We start from the raw sequence: 19184 nt of genomic DNA, 5'->3' as shown, positions 1-19184 counted from the left end.
TGGGTGGAATCAGAGCAAGATCAGTGCTTTTGTGTTTTTATAATCTCATCAGTCATAAGAATATGAGCTAACAATACGATTCCTGTTTGTGGCTATTAAATACTTTAAAAGGCGCTTTGGATTATTAACAAGCACTAATACAAAAAAAAAAAGAAAAGAAAAAGAGAGCAGAAACCCAGAAATGCCAGACTTCCTTCTTTTTTCATACCATGGTAGTCATCTGTAAATCTGTCCTTTAGTTTTCAGTGGATCCTCTTATATTATATTGCTTAATCTCAATTGAGCATAAGATGAATAGGCCATAGTAGGCATGGACAATAGAATACTAGACCGCCTACAGCTTTTACAAACTAACCAGAACAATAACAGTGAGTGTGTGTGATTCTGAACTCATTGACCTAAGGTTTACAGGGTTTCCAAATGCAGAGCTTTGTCTTTTCTCAGTGTCGACATAAAATGAGACCTTAGTTTTCAAGCAGTAAGAGGCTTGTTTACAGGCATTTTCACATCAAATCAGAATATTTGGCACATAAAAACATGCAGAACAAGACTGAAGAAATATTGTACTGCATATTTGTTTTGGGGTATTTTAAATGTAGAGGTTAGTAATTGTAAGTAACATTTTTACTTTAAATTGTAGTATTTCACAATATTACTGTTTATTTTTTAATCAAATAAATGCAGCCTTGGTGAGCATAAGATTGCTAAAAAAACTTACTGATCCCAAACTTTTGAACCATTGTATTTATGTGATTATAGGTGTGTGTGGTCCTGGTAAACCCTACGTTGTGGGGACAACATATCCCCACAAAGACAGCAATATCCGAAATCCTTGTCCTTGTGGGGACATTTTTTGGTCCCCATGATGAAAACAAAGTATATTCATACTAAGTGATGATATGTTACATTTTTTGAAAACGTGTTCTGTGATGGGTAGGTTTATGGTGAGGGGATAGAATTTAGAGTTTGTACAGTATAAAAATTGTTATGTCTATGAAAAGTCCGCATAAAACATGAAAACCCAATATGTGTGTGTACCTCTGTCAGTGTGCTCCATAGACCTCCATATAAATCAGTAGTGCTCAGGCCTGGCGGTGTGAGGATTGGTCTGGTTATCTGTCCTGTCGGCGTGACAGGTCTACTTCTAGAGCGTCCGTACAAGCGTTCTGTGTTTCCATGACTTCCGGCAGTCAATGAGCGCATCATGAGACTATTGGGGGTCAAAGGTCTGCTTGGTGTCCGTGCTCCACTAGGGGTCTGGGCACGGCTGCTGGGGTTGCTGGGAGATGTCCGGCCCATGACTAGGCTTGTGGGCTTAGTGTTGTGAAGGGGCAGGCCTGTGGTCTTTGTGGAAAGGCTGCTGGGAGACTGTGGTCTGGACGCCTGTCCGAGCACAGGCAGAGTGTTGGTGGTGTGGAAGAGGGGGGTTAAAAGCAAACTCCTATGAGGGCTGTTTGGACTTCGGTTCAGCTTCCCTTGCTCTGCCAGCTTGGCCAAGTCCTTTTCCACCTCTAAAGAAATCAAGACAATAAAAGCAAACAATCACTAACTGGGGAACAATAATAGTCATGGCTTGTAAACATTTCAGTAACAGGTTATATGGGACATGACTAAATGCATGAAAGCAAACTTCACTAACACACACACACACTTATTTCGCAACACTGTTGCACACCCATTTTTTAGTGTGTATTCCGATTCAAATAGACACTAAAAAACATCAGCGTATTAACATTGACTAACCACTCATAGATTCCCGTTAATAAACCACCAAAACAATTTCCTGATGTTTTGCCGAGGTCTTTTAACAGTCATGGCAGCAGTATTTACTGTCAGCTGTAAAGTGTAAATTGAATGGCATGTTTACTTTGTACAAGTACAAGAGCGATTTAATATGGTCTGCTCCATGTCAATATATTTGTTTGCTTGGTAGCGAGTCAAATATTTTTGTTTATGAAAGTCTGTTGCATATTTTCAGATGGAACATCTGGACCCATCAACCAGTGTTCAGTCTGTGAGGAATTGGGGAGACTGAGGAAATAACATGTGACATATTATAAATAGTATGTACAAGTTTGATATGTGTTTTGGAAACCTTGACTACCTAAATTGTAAGCAAACAGTTCTTTCTCCCAATGAAACATCATGATAATTTTCCACTCTAAAATATGAAACATGTCCGATGACCAGATAACTAATGTACAATGTATCTAAATGCCATTTCTATGCCATTTTGGCTAACACAGCTCTTGTAATTAATTCCCATTGCGGAAACTATTCCAGATTGCTGTGATATATGATACAGCTAATTGTGTGAATGGATAATTAGATTGTTTTGCCTGTGGTCAGCCATAAGCAATTACACCCCCCCCTGTCGTTCCATTTAAACAGGATACAGGAACTTGTTCTAGCAATTTCTCACCTAAACACATATGTGACGGAAAGGATTTGTTGTGAAAATATTATACAGGCACAAATCATTTGTGATGATGGCAAACCATTCCAAATAAAGATGATGAAAACAAAATCAATGAAAAATGTCTTTGTGTGTTAGTGTTTAAAGTTTCCCACATGATATTTATAAGAGTATGTAGTTGAGTACATAAACTTGATTATGAATTAAAGGTGCATTCACGCCATGTTGAAATTACCATAATTACAAATTTATTTCAACTTGTAAAAAGTATTCACGTCATCGTAGAGCTCGTAATTAATGCTTGTAAGATGGAAGCTGTCTGAGAGCTCCTACTTGTTCCATGTGACATACTATAGCCCATAATTATCATCCATTTACTGACAAAATTGATTCATTATTTAGCACTATTTATTATATTCATTATTTAGCTCTTATTATATTCAGTCTTGTCTATGTCCTACAGTATGAAGCAAGTGATGAAGGAAATGATACAGTAGCATATATAGTGACCCTAAGACTAAAAAAGAGCCAAAGAGAAGGAGGGATGACTTTAGAGAGTTAACAAGAAGCAGCACATCTAATCTATTATAAACAGCTCTTGGTCAAAAAAGCAAATGCGTTTCCCATTCCCACAAGGCTACAACCCGCAAGCATGCAAACCCATCATTTAGAACACATGCAACCTTTTTGATTCCCGACTCTTTCTCCCTACATATCTACAGTGTTCACATCTTACAGAGGAAGAGAGAGAGAGAGAGAGAGAGAGAGAGAGATCTAAGGAATTCCAGCTAGCTGAAAGTGATGTTTTATTTATCCAAAAGTGGATAGATTTTCTCTGCCAATAATGTTGTGCTTTGAGCACAAGTCAAATATCAAGCTTTTTAAAATTCCTAAAACAAAACAATGCAGCCTGATCGTAAATTAAAAAGGAATCTGAGGATAAAGCTGACCACATAATTGAGGTAATAATGAGATAAAAGAAGAAGCCTGGCTTTCAACACGGAGAACATTAACAGCTAATAAAAGCATGAAAGGGGTAAATTAGGTTGTTGAATGAGCCTAATGCCTGGCCTTATGGGGATGGCTTTGTTCAGATAGAACTCAACAGACAAATTTCTTCAAATCAATGCCATAAGAGAGCAGGGGCGACTTTTCCCACAAAGTGATGTCAGAATAAGATTCCTCTGACTCAGTCACGAAATAACAAGCACACTTGAAATTAATAGATAAACACTTCCCACACAAACACACACACATAGCCATTTCTGTTTACAGTGAGAAATGTAAGAACAATACTTTTATTTGTTATCACAAGTAATTCAAAATACAATAGTCAACATTTGAAGTGGATCAAAACCTTTCATCAAAGTTATACACGAATTTTGAACAATACCCGTTCTTGTCTTAGAACAACTTTGATGGACTTTTTTGATCCACTTTAAATGTTGACTGTGTATATATGTTGTACATGTAATAAAGTATGGCTGTTAAATTTTAAAATGTTATGCGTTTCTTTTAATTCATCCAATTAGTTGCATTCTGTCACGACTTGTAGTATTGTAGTAGAATACACGCACAAGGACGAAGATGAAGAATCAAAAGTATTTAATCTCATTTTATAATACTCAGGAACACAGAATAGCTTACTCACAAGTCGTAATATAGACGAGGCCAGACAAACTCAAACTGTAACAGGGAGAACAAAATACAAGAGATAATGAGGTGCACAGCTGAATGGAAAGATTAACTTAACTAGGTCACTATGGCAACAAACTCAGGCACGGGAAAAAGTACAGAAAACCAAGGCTGAAATCGCCTCCTAAACCCACTTGAAGGAGTGAATGAAAACGAGTGAGCGAATTCGGAAAGCCGTTGAACATACATCTGTTGTACACTCGTTATTGCAGTGCAATGTGGGATTGAATAATGTTCACTATGGTTTCGGACACCACTACAAATGGCTGTCCCCTCAAATAGCGCCCTATTTGAGGGTATAGGGGGCGATTTCGGATTCAGCCCAAGTCCAACTGAACATAACTGTGACACATACAAATGAATGAGAAAAAAAACAATAGAAACCAGTTCAAGGACTGGACGCATTTTCGTATTTCCTGTTAGGGAATTTAACGATGGATCAGGGTTCATGATACTTTTGAATATCACGTTGAATTAACAGTTCTAGGTGAAAAATCTAAATCAATTATGTAACCATTATTTTCTGAGACCATATCTGCAAACATTCTAGTCTCTTCACTGTGGGTAACAAAAATAAAACAATTCACGTTTCTTTCTTTAATGGGAATAATCGGCATAACAGCATGAACAGCTGGCTAACTCATATACAACTCGCTTTTCTTTTTCTTTTCCCCCCAAAGTGTGTCCTGCCTTAAAGGGGCAGGGGCACAAAATAACCTTCTTACAAATGCATATAAAACTTTGCACAAGACAAATGAAAATATATGAAAAACATCTCTAAATAGGTTATTAATGTTTTAATCTCTGTTTTCTTTCTTTTTTTCAAACAAAAATAAAACAATGAATTAACAAATAGTGAAATAAAATAATGAATGAACAAATTTAAGGTTACAATTATATTATTTTCCGATTAGCCAAATATGCGTGCAAAAGCTACAAGTTCGTGTCTAGTTTGGTTGTTAACTTTTTGTGTTTAAATGTCAACCTCCCACATCCACACACACATCCACACAGCTGTTGCCCTGATGAGTTAGTGAAAGTTCCCTTCTTAAATACTTAATATGTTTCAAATGTATTCAGTGTACGACAGTGAATCGAAATAAAAAAACAGTACATGCGTAAACAAGCAACTGTGCGACACATGTTGGAGTTTTGTACTGTTTATGCCTTTGGTTCTGCCCAATGCTTTCAAGCGGTTACCAAACGAACGAGTGTCGCGCACACACACACACACACAACGTCTAACAGTGGCCTGCGAGATCAAACCACCGGCTGAGTTTGATCATCTACAGACAGATATTTGTCACCTCACAGCGATGCTAACAAGCTAGTGCAGCGGTGGCATTGTTAAATGAATCAAAGATGGTCACCATTTTCCACAACATTTTAATAGGTGGATCAGCTTTCAATTAGCCAATCAGACGCCTTCATCTTTGTGTTCGCATGCAGATTTTCACATGTGTGGCCTTTGACAGTGTCAGACTGTAATGGAAAGGTGGCCTGTTTTATATGTGTGTGGGTGTCTGTGTGTTAAAAACCTACCGGCAAGATGTTTGCCCATGTTCTCCAGTTCTTTGGAGAAAAGCGAGTCCTGGAGTTGCAGAGCACGTCTGGGCGTCTGGGGACTCGTGCCTCTGATCGGCTTCACATCCGATGCCCAGACAGGGTGACGCTACAGCACACACACACACGAGAAACCGTACAGTCACATTAGCTTTGAATTTCACTCCTTTTTTACATACTACTTATGGTTACAACACTGTGCCATATCTGTTATAATGAGGGCCAATTATTTTTTTAAGAGAAATTAGAAAAACACTGAAAACCACAGCTCTTTGGGATGAAAGTCTGGATGGCGGCAAGGACTGAACTTTTATTTGTGAACACTGCGCTAGACGCTCAGTAGTGGTTAAAGGATTTTGAAGTAACAATCAATAAACTCAAGGGATCCGAGAACGGATGACGACGGGCAGCATAGAGATCCTACTATTACTGTGTTTCATGATAATAAACTTGCGGTTTGGGGGAATTAAGACTACAGCCTTTCAATTCAAGACTATGGAGAACAAACCGATGATATACAAACAATAGATTAATCAAATTCACATTGGTTTGTAATGATTTAGCTTATTGCGAACATGCTTGCCCGGCAATGTAACAAACACTGATTTTATTCCAAACACAAGTCTGGTTTACAGGATACAAATGTAAAATGTTGTAACAGCTGGACACTTAACCAAATATGCCATCACACACACACACACACACACACACACACACACACACACACACACACACACACACACACACACACACACACACAAATAAAAATATTAACCTCTTCATATTAAAGGTAACATTAGGTATTAGGTATCAGAGGTCAAGAGCTTAAAAACAACATTTAGCCTAGCTAGCAGACTAGCCAGTTAGCCTAACTACTGACAACTGTGTGTCATGCACTGTGAAACATGTTTTTGTGTTGTTCTCTGAGAAAATCTGGGGGATTTACACATGGCAAGACATGTGAAACAAAACTAAAATATTAAGTTCTTACTGGTAGCATCATTAAATTAGCACAATTATTTAATAAATTAGCATATACATATCTTAGCACAAATAAGAGATGTACGAATGATAAACGTTCAAAGCCACAAGTAGAATGAATAGAGAAAGAGCAAAGAACAATTTTAGGGAAAAGTTAAACTTTCAGATGCAACACTGTCAATAAAAAGCTAAATTAGACTAGCAAGCTGCTAGCAAGTGCGAAGGACGTAATCTTTCTTAAAGCATTAGATGAAAAATTTTGTTTGGTACAAAGGGACAGCATAACATTATGAGTCAAAACCTTGTTAGATCATATCACATTTACCCAGTAAACACATACACCCATCTGCGTCAGGAAATATTTGTTGTGCAGAACATTAATGAGGGCAAGTCAAGATGCAGCTCAGGCCTGACCACCTCCTACATCACACTGAAGACGTCTGAAGTCCTTCGCTTCCACCTTCTATGCTGGTTCTGGTTTGGTCTTGGTTGCAGCAGCTTAACAAATCTAGGCAGATCTGCAGAAGATATTTGTCATACACATCCTCTACGCCCCAAGGAGAACAGATGGACTTGAGAAGTCAGTGTAATTAAAAGACAGGGTGTAAAAGAACAACTGTGCGTGATGCCTTGTTTATGCTTGTTGACGCATTCATACTTCATACTTAAGAGGCGTTTATACTGTTTCCAATCTCCATTGCAGTATTCTCAGAAATATTTTTTTTTTAAATAAATATTTACATCAAAATCAGGAAGAAACAGCATTGAGAGGTAAAATATTAATTTTTCACTGGTTATGGCAGCAGACAAATCAACATAATAAACACATGACACCAGTATCTAGACTGGCTGTGTGTTTATTTTATTTTCTAGAGGCTTTATTAATTTAAAGCCTCAAGATGTTGACCTCTAAATTTAAAATAACTTTTAAACTACATGAAAACATTACAATGTTTTTTTTTTTTTTGTATACAGAGCGTTACATGAACCAATTACTTTTAAAAATAATATCCTACATGTACTTTTGGACATTTTCATTGAGTGTAAAAAGTGTAGTGGACCATCCATCCATCCATCCATCATCTATCCATCCATCCATCATCTATCCATCCATCCATCCATCCATCCATCCATCCATCCATCCATCCATCCATCCATCCATCCATCCATCCATCATCTATCCATCCATCCATCCATCCATCCATCCATCCATCCATCCATCCATCCATCCATCCATCCATTACATGGGCAACTTCGGTCCTGGAGGGCCACTGTCCTGCAGAGTTTCGCTCCAACCTGATAAAAACTCACCTGCCGTGTAGCTTTCTAGTACTCCTGAAGACATTGACCCTGTCCCAAATGGCACCCTAAACACTTGCAGTCTTCCTACAGGTCCGTACTTTTGTGACATAATGCCGCTTTAAATGTCAGGAAGAAGTCTGCTGCTAAGCTTGCTTCAGTGTGGACTCGGCAAAAGTGCGCATTGAGGGCGCATATTGGCTGCAAAGGTTCTGAAACCTAAAATGACAAATGGAACACCCTAAGGTCTCGTGGACTTCACGATCACATGCACACGCCGGCCATTGTAAGCCCACAAGACCATAAGTGCATATGAAGTGTGCAATTTGGGACCGGGCCTTTGATTAACTTGTTCAGGTGTGTTTGTTGGAGCTAAACTCTGCAGGATAGTGGCCCCCCAGGACCGAAGTAGGCCATCCCTGGGATGGAATTGGTGGATGGATGGATGGATGGATATCCACTACTCACATATAACAACTAACAATGTAAACAAACATGGAAGTGTACAGTATCTTTCTCCAGTAACCTAAGATACATACTGTACATCTAAACAAAATCTGTGATTCCGGCTTCCTGGCCAATAATGCACTATTACTTTAAACAGGGCAAAGTCAGGTCATGTCCAACATAAAGATAGAGGACAAGCATACAACACACACATTCACTTTAACTCTACAGAGCATCTCCAAACCCAACGAAACAAACTTTCAACACACAAGCCCTCAAGGCGACATTTATCCAAACATGCCGGGAAGAAAACTCTTCCCTCACAAATGTTTTGACGTGTCTTTATAGACAAGCATCTACATTTACAGTAAAAACAAATAAATATGAATGACAGTTAACAGAAACAATTTCATAAACTATGAGGCTGCTGTTAAGAGATGCATGTCAGCATTAATATTCAAGGATGATTCATTTCTGATTCTGCCTTATTGGCCTAATCCTTTCTCTTGTGGTTTATTGGTTCCACTTAGAACCGTCGTTATATACAAACCCATAGTAGATCTTAGATACTTGCTAACTGAAGCAATACTTGGGAAGCGTAAAGCTGTTCCCTTCAGCACGACTGTGGTTTACAATGGCATTTGTCTTTATTGATCCTGATGTTTGCGTGAGACTCGGAACAGAATGAGTCAAACTAGTTTCAACAAATACATTTCTTGTGAACCGATCAGAGACAAGCTATGTACTGGCCAAACAAAAAAAGCTGTTTTACATTTGGAATGAGTAATTGAGGATTAAGAGCAATCCGACTGGTCCACCAAAGCTTGCAACCACTTTTAATGGGGATTCCGTCCACTCACAAACATGGATCCAATTGCTTCAGAAATGAAATGCAGATTGAGGATAAATATGGGACCACTCAACAACCGTTCGCATTTTAAGTACTCACACTGTGCGTGTGTGCTCGTGTTCAGAATCCCAGCCTGAACTACTGCCGACTGATCCCATCATTCACCTCAATCCTCACAGGAAAAGCACAACACTTCACTCTCAAAGGTCATTAAACAGGCTATTAAAGCTGCAGAGTTTCTCTTATGAACATCAAACGCCACTATAATTGTTCAGTAAAGTCCAGATCATTGGAAGCAGGCTCAAAAACCACGAGGGAAAGTCGAGGATTTACATTTGCCATTGCGATTCATGCCTGTGTCTATTTACTGCACAGGGACAACATTGCCATGGCTCATTGCCTGCTGTCACATCTGTGTGTGCTGGCTCTTTACGGCCATGTTGGAGGCCGCAGGCTCAAGCCACAGTGATGTTTAGCATGTACACAGAGTGCTGAGGCTTGTGTTCTGCCCACACCGACCTGCCACAAGGAAAGAGAGTCGCAATAAAGAGCGGTGGCCCACCCCAGCACAAGGAAGCAAACACCACCGACAGCATTGCCTCAGTCCCTCTGGGCTGGGCTGCTAAAACCAGTTGAAAGCCTGTTCAACTGTTTATTTGCTGGATGTAAGAGATGAAAAATGTTCATAAAACAGTCCAATATTTTATTTCTCTTTCTTTTTTTCTTTTTCTTTGAGCTCAAAGTCTGTGAAAGAAGGGTCAGATTTGCAATTTTAACATTATTTATATGCTATTATACTTTGTATTACTATTTTGAATTAGCTTTATTTTAAGTTTTCATTTATTTTTTTGTTTAAATTGTATTAAATTTGTAATTTGTATTATTTTTTTATTTTTTTAAATGCAATTAAGTTTAAATAATTCTATTTCAATTTTTGATGGTCCAGTTTAGACATTCTACTAACTATAAGTAACTTTGCAATTACATGTCAGCTAACTCTCATTAGAGTATTGGTAGACTGTAAGGTTAGGGTTCGGGTATTAGGGTTCAGATATTAAGCAAACAGTCTACTAATACTCAAATGAGAGTTAGCTGACATGTAGTTGCAAAGCTATGTATATAATTTCTATTTATACCATCAAACTATTGTGTTACCGTACACTATTATGATAGTTTGATTATACAGTATATTTGAGACTATATATTATATAGATCAGGCTATGTGTGACTATAGTTTGAATTAATCCCTTTTCTTTGCATGGCACATTGACATTACAGCAGAGAACAGCCCTTTCACCATTATCCTGAGCCCCCAGCGTGAGCTTTTTAAGGCGAACGTTATTTTAGAACATATCACCTTATTATTTCCATGCTTGTCACGTGACACACAGCAGCCACAATAAAGACAGAGCGCATTTAGGCCACGCCCACACTGGGGGGGGAAACAATCCAACCGTCTCCATTGACTTTGCATTGCAAGAGGCTGCCTCCTTGTCATTTCTTGCTTCTAACAAAAGACAGAAAAATGCCTAAAAGCTGCTGTGTGACAAGGTGTACAGCAAACAAGCTAAAAAAAACAGAAATACGTTTTTTATTAGCTATCGACCCCAAAAAACGAGTGTTTAGGACATAGGAGGCAGCCTCTCGCAATGCAAAGTCAATGGAGACGGTTGGATTGCTTTCCCCCTTGGTGGGCATGGTCTTCAGATTATGACACGTTGCACTCTGTCTCTATAGTGTTGTATGACAGATGTATTGCTTTTATTTAGTTTTTCCTTTTTGATTCAAAATATTCAGAAACTTATTAACTATATACTAACTATATATCATGATCTGAGATTCCGATTCTCCAATATATTTAAGTGAATGTGATTTGTCGTTTAATAATCTTTATAATGATCATGTTAGCTGATCTATAATGCGTGATGGGCACAGCCATGTTAGTCTGCATCGCAATTCAGAAAATAGGATCTGTCAGATTTACATCACGTATTCACCCATCTTCTCCTAAAATACATGAAAGTAAGTGGCCGGCGAACTGGGAGAAGAATAGAGTAAACTATATAGTTACCTATACAATGTGTATCTGATATGAATACAACACGTTGTCAAAGTTGAGATATATGACAAGCGATGAGCGCGTCTGTCTCTGGATCAGCGCCAGCCAACACACGAAAGCACGTTTGAATTTAGCATCTGATCACGTGATGCACTGAACGTTCTAATCACACTGGTGTGATCGTACGTTCCAGTGACCAAAGGGTTAATTTACTAACTTAACTTATTATTACGAACTTACTCAAAACGTATTTCAGTTAACCATGTAATATTTAAATTTTGACGATAATATGTGATTCGTTATCACAACTTTTTTTCTTTTGTCAAATCAACATAGATAATGTGGTTCAGAGAACACAACATTTTAACCAATTTCCTTCATTGTCTTAACTCAAAATTGTACTTTCAATGAACTCATTTTTTTTAATTGTTTAATTTTAACTTACTTTTTTAAGTTAAGCAACAATTTTTTTAAAGTGCATGAATCACGTTTGATAATGGGGGTAAAACAAAGAGCTGCATCTCTTAAAAGCCACTTGAACCATCTGTGTACATCCATTGTACGCTGAAATTATATTTGATTTTGTCTTTGATTATATGGAAGTTGGATTCCATTGACAAAATCAAATATAATTTCAGCAATAACAGATTTAATTCATACACAAATACACAAGAGAACCTCCTCTATTGTAGAGTGCACTACAGACGGAAATGAAGTCTAACACAAAGGTTTATTAAATCTACTTGAGTTGGCAGCATGCAAACCCATATTATGTATGTTCACAGGCACTGTGCCAAAATCAAAAGGGAAATGGACAATAACAAATTTATTATCTGATTAAACTCTAAACCCCTAAACCACAGGAGAAGGGCCCTACAGCATGACATACTGTGTGCACCTGGATTACATGTGAAAACAACATGAGCCCACAGAGCTCACACAAACCACACATAACCTGTTGAAATGACTTCATTCAACCAGTTCACTTCTGAATAATTTGTTTATAACAAAGTCAAACATGTGAACCATGCTGAAAAACAAGCATCTAGACAGTGAATAATGTGTATTTTCTATAACAGGCTTTATTCAGGTGTGTGACATTTAGGAGTGTGTTTTTCTGCATCTTGCCTGACAAATATCTTTGTTCTAGACTATAGGTCTGCTGAATAATTTGTTAATGCTATCACTATATTATGTTAGCTGGACAACATTTCAGAAATTTGTAATGAGCGAAAAACATGAACCAGATGGCTCAGCGGAATATATGGGAGAGTCTGTCAGCTCCTCTGGCATATCTCATAAATTGCCTGAATTACATTCAGTGTTTGAATTGAAGCAGAGCTGCAGGGTCTCAGACCCCCATACGAGCTAAGGGACCCCAAAGAGAAGAAGAAATAGGGGCCACCCCTGCCATTTCACTCAACAAAATAATAATAACACAACACTGTTTTCTTCAAATTGTCCAAATTGACATAGAGATAGTTGAAAACTATCCAAAACTTTCCAAAAATTAAAATTCTGACATCATTTACTCCCCCTCAAGTTGTCCCAAACATTTTTTGAAGAATATAGGTAACCAAACAGTTGATGGGCCCCACTGACCTCCATAGTATGGAGAAAAAATACTATGGAAGTGAGTAAATGACGATAGAATTTTAAGGTTTGGGTGATTTTTGGTTTTTGTAAAATTTTTGGGTGAACTGTCCCTTTAAGTGAATCAAAATTGACTGCATAACAGAGTCCCGAAAAGCATTTTACAGACGCCTGACACAGGATCCTCATTTTCACCAGACGATATGAGTAAAGATTTAATTTACAATTCTTCCTAAAGTAAGAGCAGATGTTATACAGTACAGACCACTACAAACACAGATGCAAATAGAATGAGCATCTTCATACTGACATAATTCTAAGAGCTAAAGAAAATGTTTAAGGAATATAAGCCCTTCAAATAATGAATGATAGCAAGGATCGCAAAAAGTGCCTTTGTGAGCAGTCAATCACAGACAGACTTTTTTGCTAAAGAATGAATCACTAGCTTTCAGTTGTAATAGATGAGATGAAATGCTTTGAGTTTGGGGTCCATTGAATGTGAGTAATTTGCTTTCATTTATCTAATCTAAAAAACAAAAACAAAATCCAATTGACAAAATAATTTGTTGCACATTAATATGCACGGACCATATTAATGTGGTATGTTGCTTGTGGTCATGTTTGCACAAGCCTATAGAGTGGGGTCCAAAAGTCTGATGATCTCAAGTGAAATGTAGCCTTTTCTAATTTGATGCAACCTTTTTCATTACAAGTTATGTTGACCCTTCCCTTACTTTTTAACTCAACCTTAAACTTACCCATACCACCAAACCTGTCCATAATATTACCCGTATCCCACCTCAATAGCAGCACAAGTATTTTGCTATACAACATCATGAACACTATAAGTACATTGTACTTTTTTTTAATGTAAGTAGTTAAAGACACCTAATATATAGTGTGACCAAAGTTATATTACCAGAATCAAAATTTGAGTGAAATAAATGAAAGTACATTTAAATTCGAGTTTCTTAGTATGTAATTTGCCACCTTTTGCTTTAATTTGCTTTTATTTGAGTTGACATCCTAAATTTTTTAAAAATCCTAGTTTATTTTCAGGTTTAAATTAGTCTTTGAATACCAGATTACTCTGGATGCAGACTTTTAGACCCCACTGTATATCAGAGGTATAATTAGACATGGAGGTAAATTCACACTGCAGTTTAGAGGACTGGAACAACAAATCCAGAACCTGAAATGTGGGGAAAAAGGGGGATTTTTCTTCATGCAAAAATGTTTAATGACACAGATGATGTCTGTGTCAAGAATAACTACATTCTTCCATGTTATAAATGAGCAGGTCTAATCAGAAAGATCACGAAGGCCAATGCACAGCCATTTCTAAACTTTACCGTTTTAGCTCACACAGTCAAAGCAAACTATCCTCAAGTCTGTTTTTTTTTTTATATCACCCCAGTACTAAGACAATCAAGACCGGAAACCACATGAGAGAGACCCATTAGTGTGCGATGGCTTACATTACAAGAAGGCCAATCTTAAAAGAAAAGGTTGAGGTTGAAATATTTCGGATCTGCCAAGGTGGGAGGCTGTCACAACAAAAAGTGAAGCCCATAGGAAAAAAGAAAACACATATCCTGATTTTCTAGCCATACATAAACAAATCTTTCAGTAATACCGACATTATGTTACATAGACGTAATTAGCATATGCAGAAAAACATAAACTACTTCCTTCTCAATCACTTTAATAATGAAACATCCAGGTCAGGCTCAAGAGGTTTCATTCAATTCTACCATCTGATGCTCATTAATGAAAACAAAGCAGAATTAGTCTAAATTGACTGGCACATGGTAGAATAAATAATTAGTTCTAAAACATTTTCAGACATTCTTCTGACTACAGTACAACTACTTAATAGTGCAATATAAATATATCACATTAATTCACTGTGATTAATTCTTAACCCCCCCTCCCCAAAGAATCATGCCAGACTTGAGCAGAATTAACCACTGCCTATATAATAATGTAATGTCTTAAAAAATAAATAAATAAAAAAACATTATTTGGGGTAATTAGTAATTAAGCATATAATTAATTTGATCATTTTTAAGCTACTGAAAATATAAAAAATAAAAGCCCTACTCAAAATATAACACTGATTTTTATTAATTAATTTTAGTATTATTTTATTATTTTATAATAGTAATTAGCATTTATATATATATATATTAATTAAATTAATTTGTTTAATTGTTAATGTTTTATTATTCTGTTACAACAGCAAAGAAACATTATAATGCTATAGTATATTTAATGCTTTGTATAAGAATAAATAAAATACAAAATTATATAAAATAATATAATGCATAAGTTAGTATGACATTCATTAAATTAACAGATTATACAAATCATAAAAACAGATTTAAAAATTAAATAAAAAAATACAGGTTGTCCAAAGGCCAACAACCAAACTAAATTCCTCCAAGGTGTTCTGGGGCCCATAAGCAGCTCTGCCCATCGTGACCATACTTTCTGGGGCTAAGAACACGTGTTACAGCCCGGAGGAGAGCACAGATACAGTGCCCATGACTATTGTTGTCCAAAGATGTGACTCAGCTCATAAAAGTATTACGTTTTGTTTTCCGTGCCATTCTGGGCGGCAAGACGAGAGAACCCCTGAGGACCAGTTAAAGTAATAAGCTATTAGGGAGACAAATCGCATTTGCCTTTCAAATAGAGCCCAAAATAAGCAATTAACCAGAAAACAACCACATTAAGCTTTAAAAAGCAGCAGTAGGTGATCTGATCCTTTCACACTCGCCGCTCCATGTGGGAAACATTATCCGCCTCGCTCTTAGCTAACTGGCACGGTTTAATCTATAGATGATGGGGCCTCCTTTCACACTTTCTCTGTCTCTCTCTTTCTTTTTTTCCCTTTCAGAAAGACAGACAGGTCTTAAAAATGCACGCCAAAGTAAAGAGCGTGTTTCTGTGTGAATGAGAAAGCAGACCTAAGTGCGTGTGAGGCCCTATACGGTGTCCGGACGGCATTGTTTACTCTGTGGTATGGTTTCTCAGGGCAGCGACTGCTCCTTGGGTGTCCCCACTGGGCGACGAAGAAGAAGCCTCACGCGCCTGGTGTTGCCACTCTGTCTGGAGTGCTCAGCCCATAAGCTCCACACACGACTCAGCCAGCGATTCCTAAAGAGGATTTTTCCAACACTTTTCCTCTGTAATTATAGCTGCACTCTCTGTTCTGCTGCTGATAGAAAAATAACCACTTCATGATGGGTTATAAGGAGTTTGGGGTTGCTGTAGTGACAGAGACCTCTATACAGTTAAATTCCCATGAGATTCTGAGAGTCAGACACAGAATACGAGGCGATAGGTTGTTCACGAAGGTCTATTAATTGTTTTTCTATGGCTACGTTCATACATGGCAAGGACACGTTAGTCAGTGCAGTTGTAGAGTACTAAATACCAGGGTTGTGAGCCTGCCTGAACTGAATTGAGAATGCTTTAAATCCAATTCAACTCCTCAATTTGAATTCAAACTGAGGGAGTTCACAGGATGCAGAATTGATTGATAGACAGAACAATAGACATAACTAAAGAAAAACTGATAGAATGACAGACAAACAGATAGATACATAGACAGATAGATAAATGGAATGACAAACGGACACACAGATGTATAAATAAAAAGACAGATAGACAGACACAGATAGATGTACAAATAAATAGAATGGCAGACAGACAGATAGACAGAGACGGATGGATAAATAGAATGATAGACAGACAGACACATGGACAGATAGATAAATAGAATGACAGACAGACACATAGATGGATAGATAAATAGAACGACAGACAGACAGACACATAGATGGATAGATAAATAGATAAATAGACAGACAGACAGACAGACAGACAGAGGAAAAGACGGACGGATAAATGGAAATAGATAAATAGAATGACAGACACAGACAGAAGTATAAACAGAACGACAGACAGAGAGATAGAAACATAAATTTATCGTATAAATAGAACGACAGACAGACTGACAGAAACAGATGGATAGATAAATAGAACAGACAGACAGACAAACACATAGATAGATAGACAGACAGACAGACAGACAGATAGATAGATAGATAGATAGATAGATGTACAGACAGATGTATAAATAGAACGACAGACACAGACGGATAGATAAATAGAACGACAGACAGACAGACAGACAGACAGATAAATGTACAGATAAATAAAACGACAGACAGATAGACGGACGGACAGATAGACAGACAGACAGATAGAGGCACTTGGATAGATGGATAAATGAACAGACAGACAGACTCAAGACCCCTGTGTTCTTCTCAGCTGTCTTTGAACACCAGAGCTGTGTGTCCTGTGTGAACGGTTCCAGACTCCTGTTATTGTGTTCCATGTTGGAAGTCTGTTCTGGTCTCTGGTGGCTGTTGCTGACAGATTTGATGGAATGGGGGATTTCTATAACACAGGTGTCCTCATTGACCTCTCTCTCGAATGTAAACGAACACTTTTCCATCAACAACACGATACTCTGCGAGAAGAACGCAAGTCTTGCATGCTTTCTCATCAGGTAAACAGCCAAGATTGTGTTCATCCAAACCTGCACCTATTTAATAACTCCTTAATCTAACACAATGTACCTTTTACACATGATAAGCTCTTATTCATTGTTTGGCTAGGTAAGAGTCCCCTCTAGCTTGACAAGCATGGAGACAAATAGTCAAGTCACGCTGGGGCCGGTCCTCCCTGGAGAACGATGTAAGTGGTTTTAACTGTCCCTCTGACAGCGTTCACAATGGAGATGATGCTTAAGACATTAATGACTTGGGGAAAGTGATATAATGAACAGTTTTGCTGTGTGAGGATCACCTACCTGTCCTGTCACCTGAGAGGCCGTCTGCAGATCTTCTGCTGCTGTCAGGGTTTCTGTCACCGCAGGTAATGGACCTGATCCAGAAGAACAAAAACACAATAAGGCCTTTACCACACACACACACACTCTCACAATACGCTCCCACACTCTGGTAACAGCACCAAAAGGGCCCCCCAAGAGACAATGGATAGATTACATTTCTCCTCAGTAAGAGTGAGTGAATCCCAAACAAAAAACTAATTTTTAACAGCCTGCTCCTTTCAGCAGACTCCATAACATGATACAGTACTCACATGAATCTGCTCTTTCTGGATATGACCTGTGATTTAAGGGGATCGTCTGAGAGGAGAAAAGCAGGGTGGGGTTTTCTACGGTCTTGCTTGTGAGGTACTTACACGGCCCTGTCGAGAGAGGCCAACTAAAGTCCTTAACAGAGTTTATTTAAAAAAAAAAAAAAAAAAAAGGAATAAAAAAAAATATATAAACTAAAAAAAGAACTAGTATATTTACAATGTAATTAAAAAAAACAATAATAATAATAATAATAATAATAAATAAATAATGATAAATTAAAAAAATGCAAAAAATACATTTAAAAAATATTTTAAAAATTAATAAAATGTTTGTAAAAAAATTGGCCTTTCGCCTTTAATAAATTAGTATTTATAATAGTTTATAAAAGTTTGGAATAAACATATGCTATCCAATGAGATGAATTTTAAGCATCATTACTCCAGTCTTCAAAGTCACATAATCCTTCAGAAATCATTCTAATGTTGATTTGGTGCTCAAGAAATATATTTCTTGTTATCAATGTTGAAAACAGTTGTGCTGCTTAATATTTTTGTGGAAACTGTGATACACTACTATTCAAAAAATTTGGGGTAAGTTAGTTTAAAATGATGAAATTAGTCCTCTTACTCATCAAGGATGCATTAAATTGATCAAAAGTGACAGTAAAGACATTTTATATGGTTACAAAAGACGTCTGTCACGGGTGGTTGCAGGAAAACAGGACAAGATGAAGGTATCTTTTTAACACAAAGGTTTAATGATGATAAAACTACAGAACAGGCAGCAACACACACTATTTACAACGGTGATCAGACAGAGAATGGATGTGAGGGACCAACTTATATAGCAAACACAAATGAGGATGATTAATGAAACACAGCTGAACCAAATGAACTCACAATGATGGTGACCATGGTAACAAAGGAGTGGCGGGAAAACGGAACAAAGGAAAACATGTGACTAATGAAAACAAGTTCAGTGAACTTTCTATTCATCAACAACCCTTAATGTTTTAAGGATTATATTACATTAATTAGAATTAACACAATTAGAAAATGAAAAAAATATCTTTAAAGATACATTTTAACAATATTTCTGTTTG

General features: G+C 37.3%; 1 protein-coding gene across 2 annotated transcripts in view; it reads right to left on the bottom strand.

Moving 5' to 3' along the window:
• Positions 1 to 19184, bottom strand: part of cUnh8orf34 (chromosome Un C8orf34 homolog) — an 87976-nt gene that overhangs the window by 7925 nt on the left and 60867 nt on the right. Inside the window, exons 10-13 of one of the 2 annotated variants that reach the window (XM_084103265.1) lie at positions 18082 to 18189; positions 17789 to 17862; positions 5654 to 5783; positions 1039 to 1511 (exon numbers count right to left, since the gene is read on the bottom strand). In XM_084103265.1, coding sequence (XP_083959391.1) covers positions 1039 to 1511; positions 5654 to 5783; positions 17789 to 17862; positions 18082 to 18189 — 785 coding nt within the window. The remainder of the gene's footprint in view (positions 1 to 1038; positions 1512 to 5653; positions 5784 to 17788; positions 17863 to 18081; positions 18190 to 19184) is intronic. The other variant, XM_084103266.1, reaches the window with a different exon arrangement.

Source organism: Abramis brama, assembly GCF_963993115.1.
Source record: "Abramis brama genome assembly, chromosome: 24".
Taxonomy (NCBI): Eukaryota; Metazoa; Chordata; class Actinopteri; order Cypriniformes; family Leuciscidae; genus Abramis; species Abramis brama.
This window is presented reverse-complemented; position numbering and strand designations above follow the sequence as displayed.